This window comes from Trichomycterus rosablanca, chromosome 8 (assembly GCF_030014385.1).
Source record: "Trichomycterus rosablanca isolate fTriRos1 chromosome 8, fTriRos1.hap1, whole genome shotgun sequence".
NCBI lineage: Eukaryota > Metazoa > Chordata > Actinopteri > Siluriformes > Trichomycteridae > Trichomycterus > Trichomycterus rosablanca.
Genome location: NC_085995.1, coordinates 38,719,656 through 38,738,127, shown reverse-complemented (window position 1 = coordinate 38,738,127; position 18,472 = coordinate 38,719,656). Strand labels below are relative to the sequence as shown.

At 42.8% G+C, this 18,472-nt stretch overlaps 1 protein-coding gene across 4 annotated transcripts in view; it reads right to left on the bottom strand.

Moving 5' to 3' along the window:
* Window positions 1-18,472, bottom strand: part of limch1b (LIM and calponin homology domains 1b) — a 109,265-nt gene that overhangs the window by 36,920 nt on the left and 53,873 nt on the right. For all 4 annotated transcript variants that reach the window (XM_063000871.1, XM_063000869.1, XM_063000873.1 and 1 more), the window contains exons 5-8: window positions 16,314-16,344; window positions 13,969-14,079; window positions 7,579-7,777; window positions 2,278-2,530 (exon numbers count right to left, since the gene is read on the bottom strand). In XM_063000871.1, coding sequence (XP_062856941.1) covers window positions 2,278-2,530; window positions 7,579-7,777; window positions 13,969-14,079; window positions 16,314-16,344 — 594 coding nt within the window. The remainder of the gene's footprint in view (window positions 1-2,277; window positions 2,531-7,578; window positions 7,778-13,968; window positions 14,080-16,313; window positions 16,345-18,472) is intronic.

The window sequence follows — 18,472 nt, the reverse complement described above, 5'->3', positions numbered from 1 at the left end:
AACCACCAGTGCACCTCTTTAAAAAAAAACAAATAAAAAATATACATCATGGATTCATTGAATTTCCCATAAGCAAAAAGATTATCTTTTGACATCCGTATCCTTGTCTAAAGTGTAAGAATAATATCATAACCTGTGCCAAGGCGGTCCCAGAAAATCTTTTGGTGTACAACACACCTGCACTGACCAGCCTGCCAATAAAAACACTAGACATCCAATAAAATGTCGAAATGTCTAATAAAAGTCCAAAATGATGAAATACTACCTTTATTTTTCAGTTCTGCCATCCTAAAGCTCATCTCTCAAACTGGCTCTATAACGCAAGTTCACACTACATGATTTTAGCCACGATTTGAGCCACGATCGGCCTTCGCTCAATTGCTTTGTGTGAACTGTTTAACAACTGAACAATTCAGAGAGTCCTGAGAAATATCCAGCATGCTAAATATCAGGACCGTCAGCGAGAAAATCCGAGCAAACTTGAGCCTGTCACGATTCCAGCCTCTATGAGCTCCTGGACCCTGGAACTCAGGTGCACCTGCCACGCCCACCTCTCCAGGAGCACATGTCTCCAGCTGTGAAAGGTCTCCAGCTGTGAAAGAAGGCAGCTGGGAAACAGTGGTTGGAGACTATCTTGATTTGACTTGGTCCTGTCGGTTTGGTTTGCCATTAATTTACCTTAGCCAGAGATTTTGGTCTGTCTTTCTGTCAGTAAGTTTAGCTCTGTTTAGCCTTTGTTTGTTTGCTTTATGCCTAGTTAACACTACAAGATTTTTGCCCTGATTTTCGCTCGCCGACTGGTCGGCGGTAGATTTGCCGGCTCGGGAGAAACTCGGCGTTCGCTCGGCTATCAAAACTCGGCTCTCAATCACTATGTGTAAACTGTTCAACAACTCGATCCGAGCGGCTTGCCGAGCACTCGCCGAGCGCTCAGCGACCGAAGCGAGATTTCTAGCATGTCAGATATCTGGATCTGAGTTGCCCGACTGGCAATGAGTGCTGTATCGAACAGCCAATGAGAACGCAAGAGGAGAAACGCAGGGGAGGAGTGTAACAAGGTGGGACTGGGGCATAAAATTGTTTATATCAGAATACATCGGCATACACACAAGTTTTACAGTATTTCTGACCTTATCGTTCTCTACAAAACATAATACCCACGCTGCATTGCAAAAATATTTATTAAGCTCAAACTCACTATAGAACAATCCCTGCTGTTCGAGTAACCGAATCCACTCAGATTCGTTTATTTTTCCTCTTTGCTTTTACGCTGGACATCAGTTGGTGATAGATGGTGTAGTGTGTGACCCCCTGTCGCCGATCAGTCGTGTAGTGTGAAATACACACAGACTTGAAAGACTCCCGATTACAAGAGATCCAGTCGTGTAGTGTGAACTGTACAGCGACCTGACGACTTGGAAAGTCGTGGTGTGAACTTGGCATTAGTCAGTTTGTCAGTCTTACTCATGCCTTGTTTAGTTCTGTTCCTGTTTGTCTTAAGTTTAGTTCTTGTTAAGCTTTGTTTGTTTGTTTAGTGATTCTGTCTTGTCCCATGTTATTAGCTTAGCTTAGGGTTTAGGTTCCTGTTTCATGTTTGGCATTTAGTTTAGCTTTTGCTTTGTTCTTGTGTGTTTAGATTAGTATTAGCTTTGCTCATTTATGTTTAGATTAGTATTTTAGGTTTGTCTTGTCTTGTTACCTGTTTTGTGTTTTGTTATCAATAAACTCTTTTGATTCAACATCTCTGCGTGTGTGTCCGCCCCTCTTGTCCCGTCATAGCCCATATAGCGTTACACAGCCAATGAATACTCAAGATAGGCAGTGAAAGGAAACCCGGAGGAGGAGCTTATAGACGTCAACAGGGTCTATAAGGAAAAATGTTTTTCTACCGGAAAAATTTGTTTCTATTATAAATGTCAGCACACACGCAAGCTTTACAGTATTTGTGACCTTATTGTCCATGTAAAACTATCATCATCATCATAGCTACGCTTTCATGGCAAAAGTATCTATTTACCACGAACAAACAACTTGGATATTTTATCTGAAATAATCAATCGTCTCACTGACAAACCCTCGTCACTCTCACGGTTGTTTTCGTGACAAAACGTAATTTAAGAGACCAAACAGACTCGTCAGCGACTCCTCCTGGTGAAAGATGGTGTAGTGTGTGACCCCCTATATCGCTGATCAGTCAGTGATTGAAGTGTGCAAACCACAACGACCAAAATCCAAGATATGTAAAACCGTTTCTGTACCATGTGACCCAGCGGTTACCTGAAATGTCTCTCTCCTCCCACAGGTGAGGTGGCATTGCTCCAGCTCTTGCAGTTCTCGTCTCGCTCGCCGCGCTGTTTACGCAGTGGGACGGGCATGTACGACGTCTGGTTGCTCTTGTTGGGCAGGTACTGGTTGAAGGGTACGGCGGTGCGCGGCTCGCTGCATGACGTCCGGCGAGCCAGCATGTCATCGCGGCGTATATCCGGGACCCTTCTCAGGGGGACTTCACACTCCGAGTCGCTGCCCCGACCTGACAAACACAAACGTACAGGGCATAACAGGGTATTGTATTTAGATGTGAGGCTTGAGGGTTTTGTGAAAATGAGAACATGCCAAATACTCCCTATCAATCACCGTAGACTTAGAGGCTGACCCCAGGCCTACTTGTTCCTCAACTCTGAAATCACCCTCGAGCGTCAAGGATTCGATTTTGGAACAGGGGGGCATCTTTGTTTTTTTGCAAGACCGTCTCTCGGCCTACGGTAATGGACAGCTGACTAGACTGTAGATGGTGCCACATGGTCCAACAGGTTCTAATTCACAGCAGACCAGTGTGTGATGATTCCTATACAGATTTTCTAAAAGTATATGGTGACAGTTTGGGTTTCCCTGCCAACCTTGACAGAAGAACACTGTTCCATGTACTTTTAATGGGTGCAGTAATGGGTAAGTTGGTGTATGTATAGTTTTGTCATATTTTCATGTTTTTTGGACAAGGAGGTGTGTTTCAGTTATTCAGTCACTAAAACAGTTCATTCATTTATTCCTTGTCTGTTTTACCACTGCCTTATCCTGGTCAGGGTTGCAGTGGGTCTGGATCATTGAGAGAATGAAAGGCTTGAAACATCCCGGACAGGTCGCCAGTCCATCACAGCGCAAACACACACATACACAAATAAAAATTTTTAATAGCTCCAATTGGAGCGTCTTTGGACTTTTGGAAGAAAACCCACATGGGACACAGGGAGAACATGCAAACTCCACATAAAGAAAGGACCCTGTCTGCCCATGCAACAGTGCCACCCACTGCGCCACCGTGCTGCCCTGAAGAACACTCACTCAGCTTTTCAATGGGCGCAAGGCACACAGTAACACCCATTCACATATAGGGCAATTCAGTGTCTTCAATTAACCTGACTGCATGTTTTTGGACTGTGGGAGGAAACCGGAGCTCCTGGAAGAAACCCATGCAGACACGGGGAGAACATACAAACTCCACACAGAAAGGACCCGGACCGACCCGCCTGGGGATCGAACCCAGGACCTTCTTGCTGTAAGGCGACAGTGCTACCTACTAAGCCACCGTGCTGCCCCCCCCCCGAAGAACAGCTCAGTAAGACATGCCTCACAAATGTGTGTAAACGTCATCTCACCCTGTTCAGACTGGCATCAGTTAAATCCTGGCTCATGTTTAAAAGAAATATTGAGAAGAAGAAGCACCTGGGTCAACAGTGATTCATTTCTGAAGATCAACTATCCTTAAACAACATTCTTTAGCAAGATGCTACGCACATGTGGTCCAGAACCTCCTGAGCTTTTCTCTGGTAGGATCTGCAGCTCCAGGTAACCATCCAGCCCAGCGCTTAAATAACTCATCCCGACTTTATTTAACCTTAATTAGCCCTAATTGATGACAATTTTATTTGGTGGTCTAGAATTAGTATAGTTCTTCTATGATGTGGCCAAAAGTATGTGGACATGCCTCCTAAGTATGAGGTTCAGGTGCTTTGCCACAACCATTGTGAGTGTGTGTGCTTTTATATACCACTTAACCAGACTGCATGTCTTTGGACTGTGGGAGGAAATCGGAGCACTTGGAGGAAACCCACCCAGACCCACAAGGTACAGTAACTGGAAGGTTGTTGATTCAAGCCCCACGGCTTCCCACTTGGGCCCTGTTGGGCCCTTGAGCAAGGCACTTAATTCTTAAATGCTTGCAATGAAAACATTCTCAATTCTAATCCACTTTGGGTAAAGACTACGCCACCATCACAATTCTACATGTAAATCTTCATTTTCCTTTGATCACAGCATGGTTTATGTCTAGTCCACACAACACGATTTTTGCCCTGATCACCGCTAGATGTGGCAGCTCGGAGACAACGCAGGATACGGGGTGAGGGGAAACGCAGGGGAGGAGTGTAAAAATGTGGGACAGGGGTTTAATATAGTTTCTATCAGAATACATCAGCACACACACAAGCTTTACAGTATTTGTGACCTTATCGTTCGCGACAAACCATAATACCCACACTGCATTGCAAAAAATATTTATTAACCTCCAACTCACTACAGAACAGAACAGACGCTCCCTGCTGGTCACGTAGCTCAATCCAATCAAATTCATTTATTTTTCCTCTTTGCTTTTACGCTGCACATCAGCACACAAACAACTCAGATCACTCGCTACTTGGTGACGTGCATTTTTGGACCTGGTATCATTAAACCCCTCATCAGTTCTAGTGTGTGTTTCCATGACAAAACGTAGTTTGGGAGACCAGACAGACCCGCCTGCAATTCCTCATGGTGGTAGATGGTGTAGTGTGTGACCCCCTATCGCCGATCAGTCGTGTAGTGTGAACTGTACAGCCATCTGACGACTTGGAACGCCGTATAGTGTGAACTTGGCATTACACACAGAGATTTAGTTCAAGAAGAGCACATTTTCTAAAGCCCACGCTGTCATAAATAAGTTTAATGTCATAAATAAAAGTTTGCACCCGGCTTTTGGAGAAAAAATGAGCCCAGAATGTTACATACCTGTCCAGCCCAGACTGTAAAAAATCTGAATTATCTGAATCACCATGAAACACTCACTCACTCACTCACTCACTTTCTTAACCGCTTATCCAATTAGGGTCATGGGGGGCGGGTGCTGGAGCCTATCCCAGCTTTTCAAAGGGCGCAAGGCACACAGTAACACACTGGACAAGGTGTCAGTCCATCGCAGGGCAGACACACATACTGTACACATACACACACTCATTCACCTACAGGGCAACTCAGTGTCTCCAATTAACCTGACTGCATGTTTTTGGACTGTGGGAGGAACATGCAAACTCCACACATAAAGGACCCGGACCGCCCCGCCTGGGGATCGAACCCAGGACCTTCTTGCTGTGAGGCGACAGTGCTACCCAGCGAGCCACCGTGCACCATGAAACAGTTTGTGTTATTAGTTGATTGTATTTGTTTATTATGATGATAATCATATTTTAGGAATAATTAACACAAAAATCCAGGTCATTCCGAAGGGTTCACAAACTTTGTATCCTCTGCAGTAACTGTGTGGCGGGTGAAGATATCTGGGTCTGTTTAGTTGTTTACACTCTGGTTGTGTAATTACAGGCTGGATAAACTCGAATGGGCAGCAGATTGGGGAGCGTGGGGTCAGTCAGTACCAATTCTGTTTTGAGTAAACACTCATTTATTGAAACATTCCACCTGAGCTTTCACTGTAATCAGCGGCTTCTTCCACCTCAATTTCAGCCCAATTTGGCCTCGTAAAATCCTGCTGGGAGCCTAATTACGTCCTGATTTTAATTTTAGCTGTTTATGAGTCTGCCTGGCTTTCATTAAGTCTTCACGAAGTCGGCACATGTGAAGCGGCGCAGCGGCGAGCGTACACTGTCCGCATGGAACAGAAATCACACCAGAAGAACTGCAAGCTTCAAAACTTTCAAATTACAGCAATTTTATTCACAGCCATGATTATTTAATCTATGATACTCAGAAAATACACAACACATTATACAGCCAAAAGTATATGGACACCTCAACTCATTCCAAAACCATGGGTATTAGTACGGAGTTTACCCACCCACCCCAAACTGTGCAATCACAACGGCCTTCACTCTAGTAGGAATATGGTCAATAGTAGGAAACCCTGTTTGCAGCATTGTGGTTCAATTTTGACCCATTACTTTTGGCAAATTGTAAAGTTTCACTTTGTTTAGATAGATATACAGACAGACAGACAGACAGACAGACAGACAGACAGACAGACAGATAGGTACATGAAATAAGCCGGTGAGGGAAGTGGCTGCTGTGGCTTCCTATGAATGAATGAGCACTTGGCAGAGCAACATGGATGTGTGTGTGTGTGTGTGTGTGTGTTGTGAGTTGTACATCATTGGCTTTAACTGCTTTGACTCAGCAATTACATTTCACTGAGCCCCGGGGCGTCATAGATTCATATTCTACATGCTGTTTACTTAAGAGTAGTGTGTGTGTGTGTGTGTGTGTGTGTGTGTGTGTGTTTACAAAAACCTGGAGCCTATCCCAGCTTTTCAATGGGCGCAAGGCACACAGTAACACCCTGGACGGGACGCCAGTCCATCGCAGGGTACACACACACACACACATATACACACACCCATTCACTTATAGAGCAATTCAGTGTCTCCAATTAACCTGACTGCATGTTTTTGAACTGTAGGAGGAAACCAGAGCTCCCGGAGGAAACCCACGCAGACACGGGGAGAACATGCAAACTCCACACAGAAAGGGCCCGGACCGCCCCGCCTAGGGATCAAACCCAGGACCTTCTTGCATTCAGTTGTATTGTATTATAACTACAGAAAAGTAGTGGAATGCAGTGGAATCTGTTCTGAACCCTGACTGAAAGTTTCCTTTATCTGTTCCAGTTTCTTCCTCTGTCTCTCTCTGATTTGAAGTTTTATTAGAATAAGAGAATAAAAAAATCATAATATCTGATCTCACATCAACGGAAACATTTGGAATTGAACCCGGACTCAAACTGACCAGATGTGAATAACAGATCTCCTCTCCGTCCGTGTCTGGCTTTACTGTGTGATGTCATTTCTATAAGTCGTGTTAATAACTGGATCTGCCAAAACCTAAAAAATAAGGATCAAATTCTAGAACGATAAAACAATAAATTACAGCACGGAACATCAGTTTTTAATAACGGAGGCACCAGGTGGAGGCTCACACATGTGATACTGTGATATAACCAAACCAGAACCTGCGGCTGAGAGAAGCAGAACAGATAGGCAAGCGTTTATCAGAGCACCACCGGGTAAAGTTGGGGACTCGAGTCCAACAAGAGTCGCTAGTGTCAGCATGTGTTAACATTAGTTACGATGTTACGACGCTCTAGTCTAAAGACTCGTGACTTGACTCAGACTCTAGCCTAAAGTGACAGTTTAGGTTTTCTTACCAACCTTGGCAGAGACCACTGTTCCATGTACTTTGTACTTACAAGCAATTGTTTGTCCAACAGAGAAAACTTTTGACCCCATACTGTGTGTGAGTGTGTGTGTGGTGGCAGCTCACCATCGCTGGAGCAGCGGGCAAAAAGGCCGTCCGGAGAGGGCGTGTGGCGTGAGCGGGAGCCAACGGAGTCCAGGCTGTCAAACGAGTCGTCCCTCGTATGCCTCGGCGGAGACAGAGACTCGCTGCGTTCCGACTCCCAGCTGTCGATGTAACCGCTGTCCCTGATACTGCGCTTCGGACTCTCCAAGTCCTCCCCCTCCTGTTATACACACACACACGTATACACACACTTATACACCTGTAATACTGATGTACAGACTGTCCCCGTCCTCCCCCTCCTGTCATACACATACACATACACATATATACACACACTTATACACCTGTGATACTGATGTACAGACTGTCCCCGTCCTCCCCCTCCAGTAACACACACACACACATATATATACATATATATACACACTTATCCACGTGTGATACTGATGTACAGACTGTCCCTGTCCTCCCCCTCCTGTAAAACACACACACACACACACACACACACACATATATATATATATATACACACTTATCCACGTGTGATACTGATGTACAGACTGTCCTCCCCCTCCTGTCATACACACACACACACGTATATACACACACTTATACACCTGTAATACTGATGTATAGACTATCCCCGTCCTCCCCCTTCTCTAACACACATACACACACACACACACATACACACATACTGTATATACACACACTTATACTCTTGTAATACTGATGTACAAACTGTCCAAGTTCTTCCCCTCCTGTAATACACACACACACACACACACACACACATATATATATACGTATATATATATATATATATATATATATATATATATATATATATATATACACTTACACACATGATGTACTGATGTACAGACAGTCCCCGACCTCCCCCTCCAGTAACACACACACACACACACATATATATATATATATACAGTGTATCACAAAAGTGAGTACACCCCTCACATTTCTGCAGATATTTAAGTATATCTTTTCATGGGACAACACTGACAAAATGACACTTTGACACAATGAAAAGTAGTCTGTGTGCAGCTTATATAACAGTGTAAATTTATTCTTCCCTCAAAATAACTCAATATACACCCATTAATGTCTAAACCACCGGCAACAAAAGTGAGTACACCCCTAAGAGACTACACCCCTAAATGTCCAAATTGAGCACTGCTTGTCATTTTCCCTCCAAAATGTCATGTGACTCGTTAGTGTTACTAGGTCTCAGGTGTGCATAGGGAGCAGGTGTGTTCAATTTAGTAGTACAGCTCTCACACTCTCTCATACTGGTCACTGAAAGTTCCAACATGGCACGTCATGGCAAAGAACTCTCTGAGGATCTTAAAAGACGAATTGTCGTGCTACATGAAGATGGCCAAGGCTACAAGAAGATTGCCAGCACCCTGAAACTGAGCTGCAGCACAGTGGCCAAGATCATCCAGCGTTTTAAAAGAGCAGGGTCCACTCAGAACAGACCTCGCGTTGGTCGTCCAAAGAAGCTGAGTGCACGTGCTCAGCGTCACATCCAACTGCTGTCTTTGAAAGATAGGCGCAGGAGTGCTGTCAGCATTGCTGCAGAGATTGAAAAGGTGGGGGGTCAGCCTGTCAGTGCTCAGACCATACGCCGCACACTACATCAAATTGGTCTGCATGGCTGTCACCCCAGAAGGAAGCCTCTTCTGAAGTCTCTACACAAGAAAGCCCGCAAACAGTTTGCTGAAGACATGTCAACAAAGGACATGGATTACTGGAACCATGTCCTATGGTCTGATGAGACCAAGATTAATTTGTTTGGTTCAGATGGTCTCAAGCATGTGTGGCGGCAATCAGGTGAGGAGTACAAAGATAAGTGTGTCATGCCTACAGTCAAGCATGGTGGTGGGAATGCCATGGTCTGGGGCTGCATGAGTGCAGCAGGTGTTGGGGAGTTACATTTCATTGAGGGACACATGAACTCCAATATGTACTGTGAAATACTGAAGCAGAGCATGATCCCCTCCCTCCGGAAACTGGGTCGCAGGGCAGTGTTCCAGCATGATAATGACCCCAAACACACCTCTAAGACGACCACTGCTTTATTGAAGAGGCTGAGGGTGAAGGTGATGGACTGGCCAAGCATGTCTCCAGACCTAAACCCAATAGAACATCTTTGGGGCATCCTCAAGCGGAAGGTGGAGGAGCGCAAAGTCTAGAATATCCGCCAGCTCCGTGATGTCGTCATGGAGGAGTGGAAAAGCATTCCAGTGGCAACCTGTGAAGCTCTGGTAAACTCCATGCCCAGGAGAGTTAAGGCAGTTCTGGGAAATAATGGTGGCCACACAAAATATTGACACTTCAGGAACTTTCACTAAGGGGTGTACTCACTTTTGTTGCCGGTGGTTTAGACATTAATGGCTGTAAATTTAGTTATTTTGAGGGAAGAATAAATTTACACTGTTATATAAGCTGCACACAGACTACTTTTCATTGTGTCAAAGTGTCATTTTGTCAGTGTTGTCCCATGAAAAGATATACTTAAATATCTGCAGAAATGTGAGGGGTGTACTCACTTTTGTGATACACTGTATATACACACACACTTATACACCTGTGATACTGATGTACTGACTGTCTCTGTCTTCCCCCTATTGTAATACACCCCCCCACACACACGTATACAGGTATATACACAAACTTACACACTTGTGATACTGATGTACAGATTGTTCAAGTCCTCCACCTCCTGTCATACACACACGCTTTAATGAACAGACTTTCCCAAACACACACACACACACAAATACACACACTTATTCAGACAACACTGACATACTGACCGCCCCAGACCTCTACCTCCTGTAATACACACACACATACACACACACACACACAACACTGACATACACACACATTCGCACATGACACTGATGTACAAACAGTCCCAGTCCTTCACGTCCTGTAATACACATACACACACACACACACATTTGTATATACACATGTGATACTGATGTACTAACTGTCCCAGTCCCTCACATCCTGCAACATACACACACACACACACGAATACACACACTTATACACACGACACTGACGTAAGGACCGCCACCTGTAATACACACAATATATATATATATATATATATAGTCCCGTCTTCCCCCTCCTGTAATACACACACACACACACACACATATAGATACATATACACACACAGTCCTCTACCTGCAGTAATACTCACACACACACACACACCACAGTAGTTCTACCTATTGTAAAACACAAACATATATTCAATGTTGAACAAAAGAGCTTTGTCTGCAACTAAAGTTCCAATTCATCCCAAAATCGATCAGTAGAGTTGTGGTCAGCTGGGAATTGGAGTTCCTCTATAAACCAAATGCACAAAAGCATGTTTTTGGAGGGTGCTTAGTAAAGAAGGGCAAAGTACTAGAACATACTGGAATAAGATAGAGATTTGCTAAATTTTATATATCTGTTAGCAAAGACTGAAATAATCAATAATAAAGGAGTGTTTCTATACAATACTGGTAATAGATGTTCAATAAATGTTACTGTCTGATGTAAGTGCTGCTCTGCACCAACACACACTAGCGAAAGGGAGCTCAGCCCGAGAAACTACCCATCAGACAGTGAGAATAACATACGGAGCGAACAGAAAGAGAATCGTGTGTGCTGGTGTTTTGGTCTGACGCAGCAGGCCGAGAGAAATCAGCGAGCCCAGGAGTGATGAATCAGCTGCTTTCATACAGACTGCTGCTGTATCACCAAAACAAGCAGCCTTTTATTAACACCACAGCAGAACTGCACACTGCCGTACTGAACCGAACCGGGAATGGACGGGGAAAATGGAGGGTCTGTTTGTGATCTCTGTACAGATGGAGAATCACTTCGCAGAAACAATGACAGAGATACGACACGACGGGGAAATAAATCGTAGCTCAGTGATTTCATCTCTGTGGCTTCTGCAGCTTAGTGTGTGTACAGAAAAGCATCAGGACCATCCAAGAACCTATAAAATATCAAGTCTCCTGATCCCAGATACATTTTAAACATTCCTTCAAAGGTTAACTTTAAAAAAATGGATTTTATCTGACATCTTCTGGGCAGTGTTATTTATTATTTCATGAATTTGGGGGATAATTGAGGATTGTTTTTGTATGGAAGTGATAAAACTCTATGAGACAGAGATGAAAACACCACAATATAAGGCAGAATCCTATTTTTACACCAAATTTGTTATTTACCTTTTATTTATTTGTTGTAACTCTTATACATCGATCAGCCACCTCCTTGTTTCTACAATCACTGTCCATTTTATCAGCTCCACTTACCATATAGAAGCACTTTGTAGTTCTACAATTACTGACTGTAGTCCATCTGTTTCTCTACATACTTTTTTAACCTGCTTTCACCCTGTTCTTCAATGGTCAGGACCCCCACAGGACCACCACAGGGGCTGCCCATGGGGTGCTGTTGGCTGGATATTTTTGGTTGGTGGACTATTCTCAGTCCAGCAGTGACAGTGAGGTGTTTAAAAACTCCAGCAGCGCTGCTGTGTCTGATCCACTCATACCAGCACAACACACACTAACACACCACCACAGGGTGAAAGCAGATGGACTACAGTCAGTAATTGTAGAACTACAAAGTGCTTCTATATGGTAAGTGGAGCTGATAAAATGGACAGTGAGTGTAGAAACCAGGAGGTGAGTTTAATGTTATGGCTGATCAGTGTATATACGTATTCCATCAGAAGCTTGACCGAGTGATCGGTCCGGCCTCTGAATGAATGTGAGCTCATCTCTGCAGATGAAGTCTTATGGGAGATCTGTGACCCATCACTATAAAATCACACGTCACATCAGTTTATTCTCATGGAAAAAGTATCCCAGAGCCCCATAAACATCCATCCTCAGGACTTATAAAGTACCAACTGATGATGACACTATAAACGTGGGTCTGTTTTCCAGATCAGGAGTGACGTTGTTCCTCATTAATTTTAATTACCAGAAGTCAGCGCCATATCAATAAGAGTTAGGAAAGAATCTCACATTGATCAATAATACAGATGTACTGGATAAGTATTAGAGACGTACCAATATTTTTTAAACGATTGGAAAAGACACTAATCACGCTGTACTAGTGAATGATACTAAATAAGTATCATTCATGGTAGCTTAGCATTTAAAGTATTTAAAGCATTTAAAGATCAGAAGGTTCTTAGTTCTATCTATCTATCTATCTATCTATCTATCTATCTATCTATCTATCTATCTATCTATCTATCTATCTATCTATCTATCTATCTATCTATCTATCTATCTATCTATCTATCTATCTATCTATCTATCTTCAGTATATGTTTATGCATTTTCTCCCCTTTTTCTCCCTTTTAGCGTGTCCAATTGCCCGATTGCGCCATGCTTCCTCTCCACCAATGCCGATCCCTGCTCTGATTGAGGAGAACGAAGCTAATTCACGCCCCCTACGACGCGTGGGCAGCAGCCGTATGCATTTTATCACCTACACTTTGACGAGTGCAGTGCAGCTCAGCGTTGTGTACGGAGAGACACAACCTGAGAGCACTCTTTTCTCATCTCTGTGCAGGTGCCATCAATCAGCCAGCAGAGGTCGTAATTGCACAAGTCATGGGAGAGAGAGACCCCATCTGGCTTAATCCCGCCCATATCTGAACAACAGGCCAATCGTTGTCCATGTGGCCGCTCAGCCTTAGACGGCAGGCAGAGCTGAGATTCGATACGATGTATTCGAGATCCCAGCTCTGGTTCCAGCATGTGTTTTTACCGCTGCGCCACCTGAGTGGCCTAGAAGGTTCTTAGTTCACATCCTCGCCACTGTTGGGCTCCTGAGCAACACCCTTGACCCTCATTTGCAGGCATTGTATTCGGCTCAGGAAAAATAAATGAATTGAGGCTCAGAGTTTAAAACTGCTCATCCACAGACTCACAAACACGGACTGAATAATTATAAATAAATACATAGGGCTCAGTGGGTAGCCTTGTCACCTCACATCAAGAAGGCCCTGGGTTCGATCCCCAGGTGGGGCGGTCCGGGTCCTTTCTGTGTGGAGTTAGCATGTTCTCCCCATGTCTGCATGGGTTTCCTCCGGGAGCTCCGGTTTCCTCCCACAGTACAAAGACGTGCAAGTAAGGTGAATTTGTAAAACGTTAAAAATCCCAATAAATAAATAAATCCACTGATGTCAATACAAGTAAACAGTTTGAAGGAAACGGATTCACCAAATATTATAATAATAATAATAATAATAATAATAATAATAATCAGATGCAGAATGATTGTAATGAGTACAACAGTTTGTAGACAGTAGTTGTTTAACAGAGAACGATAAAGCAGAAGAGTTTTTACCTTTCGCATCTGTGAGAGCAGCCCTTCAAACTCTCGCAGGTCCAGAGTCGGCCCGTTATACGTGGCACAGTTATTGGCTGCCCGGCCCAACCAGTAGATTGTGATCAGAACCTGGAGGAAAGAAAAAACCAGCAGTGTAAACGAGGATCCGTCCATCCAGTCATTACAGTCTGATATACAGTCTGATAAACAGTCTGATCTACAGTCTGGTATACAGTCTGGTATACAGTCTGATAAACAATCTTATATACAGTCCTATATACAGTCTGCTATGCAATCTGGTATACAGTCTGATATATAGTCTGATATACAATCTGATATACAGTCTGATATACAGTCTGATATACACTCTGATATACACTCTGACATACAGTCTGATATACAGTCTGATATATAATCTGATATACATTCTGTTATATATACACATATATAGTCTGATATACAGTCTGAAATACAGTCTGATATAAAGTCTGATATACATTCTGATATATATAGTCTGATATACCATCAGATTAGGGTTGAATTGTGTCTGTTTTTGGCAGCCTGATTCAGGTAAGTTCATGGCTGTGGTCACTGTGGTCACTGTGGTCACTATGTGTGGTTCAGCATTCACTTTATAACAGTAACTGTAAATATCAGACCGTTTTCGGGTCACAGCTTCAGCTAAGAACTCGTCCACAGTCGTCCTGGACCAGAATTTATCTCTTATGAGGCTGGAAAAATATGTGAGGAATTTGGACTCAGACTCTTATTAGAGCTGAAGCAGCTGCAGTAAATCACCTCTACAGTGGAATTAAGAGGCTACGCCACAACATTAAATGACATTTTAGAAATGTGTACATCATTAAATTCATCACGTATGTTTGTCTGCGCATTATAACCCACAATACCAGCACAATAAACGTCTAAATCTGCAATTTACAACCCCGTTACATTCACTTTGACTTTTATTTGATGTCAGACAGGATGCACCTGAGATATTTCATGTTTTATCTGCTCAACTTCATTTCATTTATTAATAAACATCCATTCCTGCATTTCAGGCCTGCAACACATTCCAAAAAAGTTGGGACAAGGTTTGCTAAAGTAATCCCTCACCCATGTGGTTATATCAGTTAATTCTAAATCTATTGTTAAGTGGCGGTTCTTGATGTGGCGCTGTCTGAGGGATCGAAGATCATGGCCGTTCAGCTTAAGCTTGCGTCCTTCCTTTACGCACTGAAATACATCCTGATTCCTTGAATGGTTTAATGATATTCTGCACTGTAGAGGGAGAAATATGCAAATCCCTTCCAATCTTTCTTTGAGGTTCATTGTTTTTAAACATTTTCTCACACATTTGTGGACAAACTGGATCCTCTGATCATCTTTACTCATCAAAGCCTTTCCTGGATGCTGCTTTTGTACCAAACCATGATTACAATCACCTGTTTCAAATCACATCATTATTTAGTTTCTTCACCTCATTACTAGCCCTAAATTGCCCCCGTCCCAACTTTTTTTGGAATGTGTTGCAGGCCTGAAATGCAGGAATGGATGTTTATTAATAAAGGAAATTAATCTCAGGTTCATCCTGTCTGACATCAAATAAAAGTCAAAGTAAATGTAAGAAACTCTGTGTTTTATATTATTTGCGTTCTCCATACTGTCCCAACTTTTTCAGATTTGGGCTTTAACGCTCTTTTCTTCATCCAACCACAAGGTGTTTGAGGTTTGCGAGATGCTACATGAGCATTGAATGGAATTACAATGGAATTACATTTCAAATAATACAAAAAATAGAACTTCTGCAACAGAAAATCTAATAAAACTGTTGTAAAGAAAAGATCTGATCGTCTCTTTTGGTGTTGGTGATTTGTGATGTTTTTTTCAGGCAGGATGACGGGCTATTTTTTAGTCTCAAGATCTGGAAACCTTACAGTTGCTTTATGGAATCCAGAATGTAACAAAAGATTTTAAATCTTGTTTATATTGTCTAATTCTGCCAGGTAGCCAAAACTGTCTCAGCTTTCATTCCCAGCTAAAGAGAAGAATGTACAAGACTGAATATAAGAGCCTGGAAGATCTGAAGGAATTCACAAATTTACAAATGGCTTTGGATTATTTAATCTCATCATGCATTAATATAAATAAAGTGGCTACCAAATTCACTAAACACATGGTTGGCATTAATTGGGAAACATGTAGCCTGTTGAAAAGTAATATAATCTATTGTATTTTCAGTGTGAATTGTACCTAATTAACCACAAAGACTTTCAGTAAACTTATGTTATAAAGGAGCCAGTGGTTTTGGAGTGTGGAGCCGACTGTGTGATAAAAAATAAACAATGTCAGATTGTACTTACATGTTTTAGCCTTTTGTTGCAGTCTGAGCCTCTGCAACACACACACACACACACACACACACATACACACACATTAAATGATCAAATGAAATGACATTTTCCTTAATTAAAGACAAAATATTATATGTGCCATTAGTCAGACATTATTGTTTATTTTGGAAAAAAAAAAAAAACCAACAGAAACACAACTGATTATAATTCATTCAGTGTTTGTATTACCACTGGTTTATCCTATTAAGGGCCGCTGCAGGTTCGATCGATTGGGCGAAAGACACGACCATTGGCTGGTCGCTAGTCCATCACAGGGCAAAAACACACACACTCACATTCAGGGCAATTTTTGTATCTCCAATTAATTTAACTGAACGTCTTTATGCATTCAATTATGCAAACACAGTGGAAAATGCACTCACAAACGGTTTCCCAGGGTGAAGATCAAACCCAGGTTTCTGGGACGCTGGTGTACGGCAGAAACTGCACCAGTGTGTCATCAAACCTCACAGCCAGTGACACATCAGCAATACAGTATACATTTACATTTTCAGCATTTGGTGGACGCTTTTATCCAAAGTGACTTACTAAAATGTGACAGTATATAATCTACGCATTTGAGTGTTAAGGGCAGCCTAGTAGAGTGTTAAGGTAGCCTAGTGGTTAAGGTGCTGGTCCAGTAATCAGAAGGTTGCCGGTTCAAACCTCACCACTGCCAGGTTGCTTTTGGGCCCTTGAGCAAGGCCCTTAATCCTCAATTGCTTACACTGTATACTGTCACATTACTGTAAGTCGCTTCAGATAAAAGCATCAGCTAAATGCTGAAAATGTGAAGGTTAAAAGCCTTGCTTAAGGGCCCAACAGTGGCAACCTGGCAGTGGTAGGGTTTGAACCAGCAACGTTTTGATACATAGTGGCATAACATTATGACCACTGACAGGTGAAGTGAATAACACTGATTATCTTTTCAGTGCTCTCTGCAGTGGTCAATATCTATCAAAAGTGGTCCAAGGAAGAAACAGTGGTAAACCAATGACAGGGTCATGGGCGGCCAAGGCTCATTGATGCACGTGGGGAGTGAAGGCTGGCCCGTGTGGTCCGATCCAACAGACGAGCTACTGTAGCTCAAATTGCTGAAGAAGTTAATGCTGGTTCTGATAGAAAGGTGTCAGAATACACAGTGCATCACAGTTTGTTGTGTATGGGGCTGCAAAAGGGGGACCAACACAATATTAGAAAAGTGGTCATAATGTTATGCCTGATCGGTGTATTTGATAAAACAGATTCCTGTGTGTATTAGATCACCTGATCCGATCACACTAAAAGCTTTATCACCATCAGCTGTCATACACACTTGTACATTTCCATCATCACGCTGCCCGGCCACATACTTTCGGTCTGCGCTCACTTTATAGCTCACACCACGTGTGTCCGAGAGAAGGAGAGAGAGGAGAAAGACGGATGACAGGACGACAGGCGAGTGCAGGCCAGCACAGGTACAACTTTCATAATCCAAGCTGAGTTTGACAAAAAACAGTGTGTGTGTGTGTGTGTGTGTGTGTGTGTGTGTGTGTGTGTATATACTAATAATGAATCCGATTTCTAAAGAAGTAAAATAAGTGCATGTGCTTTCCTGGCTCCTGGCTGATCCATTTCTGACCTGAATCCCCTGAACATTTATTAGGGATATTTTTAAATATTTAAGCAAATCAATTTTTGTTTTATCCTGTTTGTTAAATTACAATTTTTTATTTTTTTATTTTAGTGTTTCACTCTCAGTTTTAGTTTGTTTGTTTGTCTGTTTTTATATATATTTTGTTTATGCATTTTCTCCCCTTTCTCTCCCAACTTTTAGCACATCCAATTGCCCGATTACGTCACACTTCCTCTCCACTAATGCCGGCCCCGGCTCTAATAGAGGAGAACGAAGCTAACCCACGCCCCCTCCGACATGTGGGCAGCAGCCGTATGGATTTTTACACCCCCACTAGACGAGTACATATATGCAAATCAGCCTTGTGTACGGAGAGACACTCCTTCCACGCCTCTGTGCAGGTGCCATCAACCAGCCAGCAGAGGTCATAATTACATTAGTTATGAGAGAGACCCCATCCGGCTTAACCCACCCCTATATGAACAACAGGCCAATCGTCGTTCATGTGGTTTCT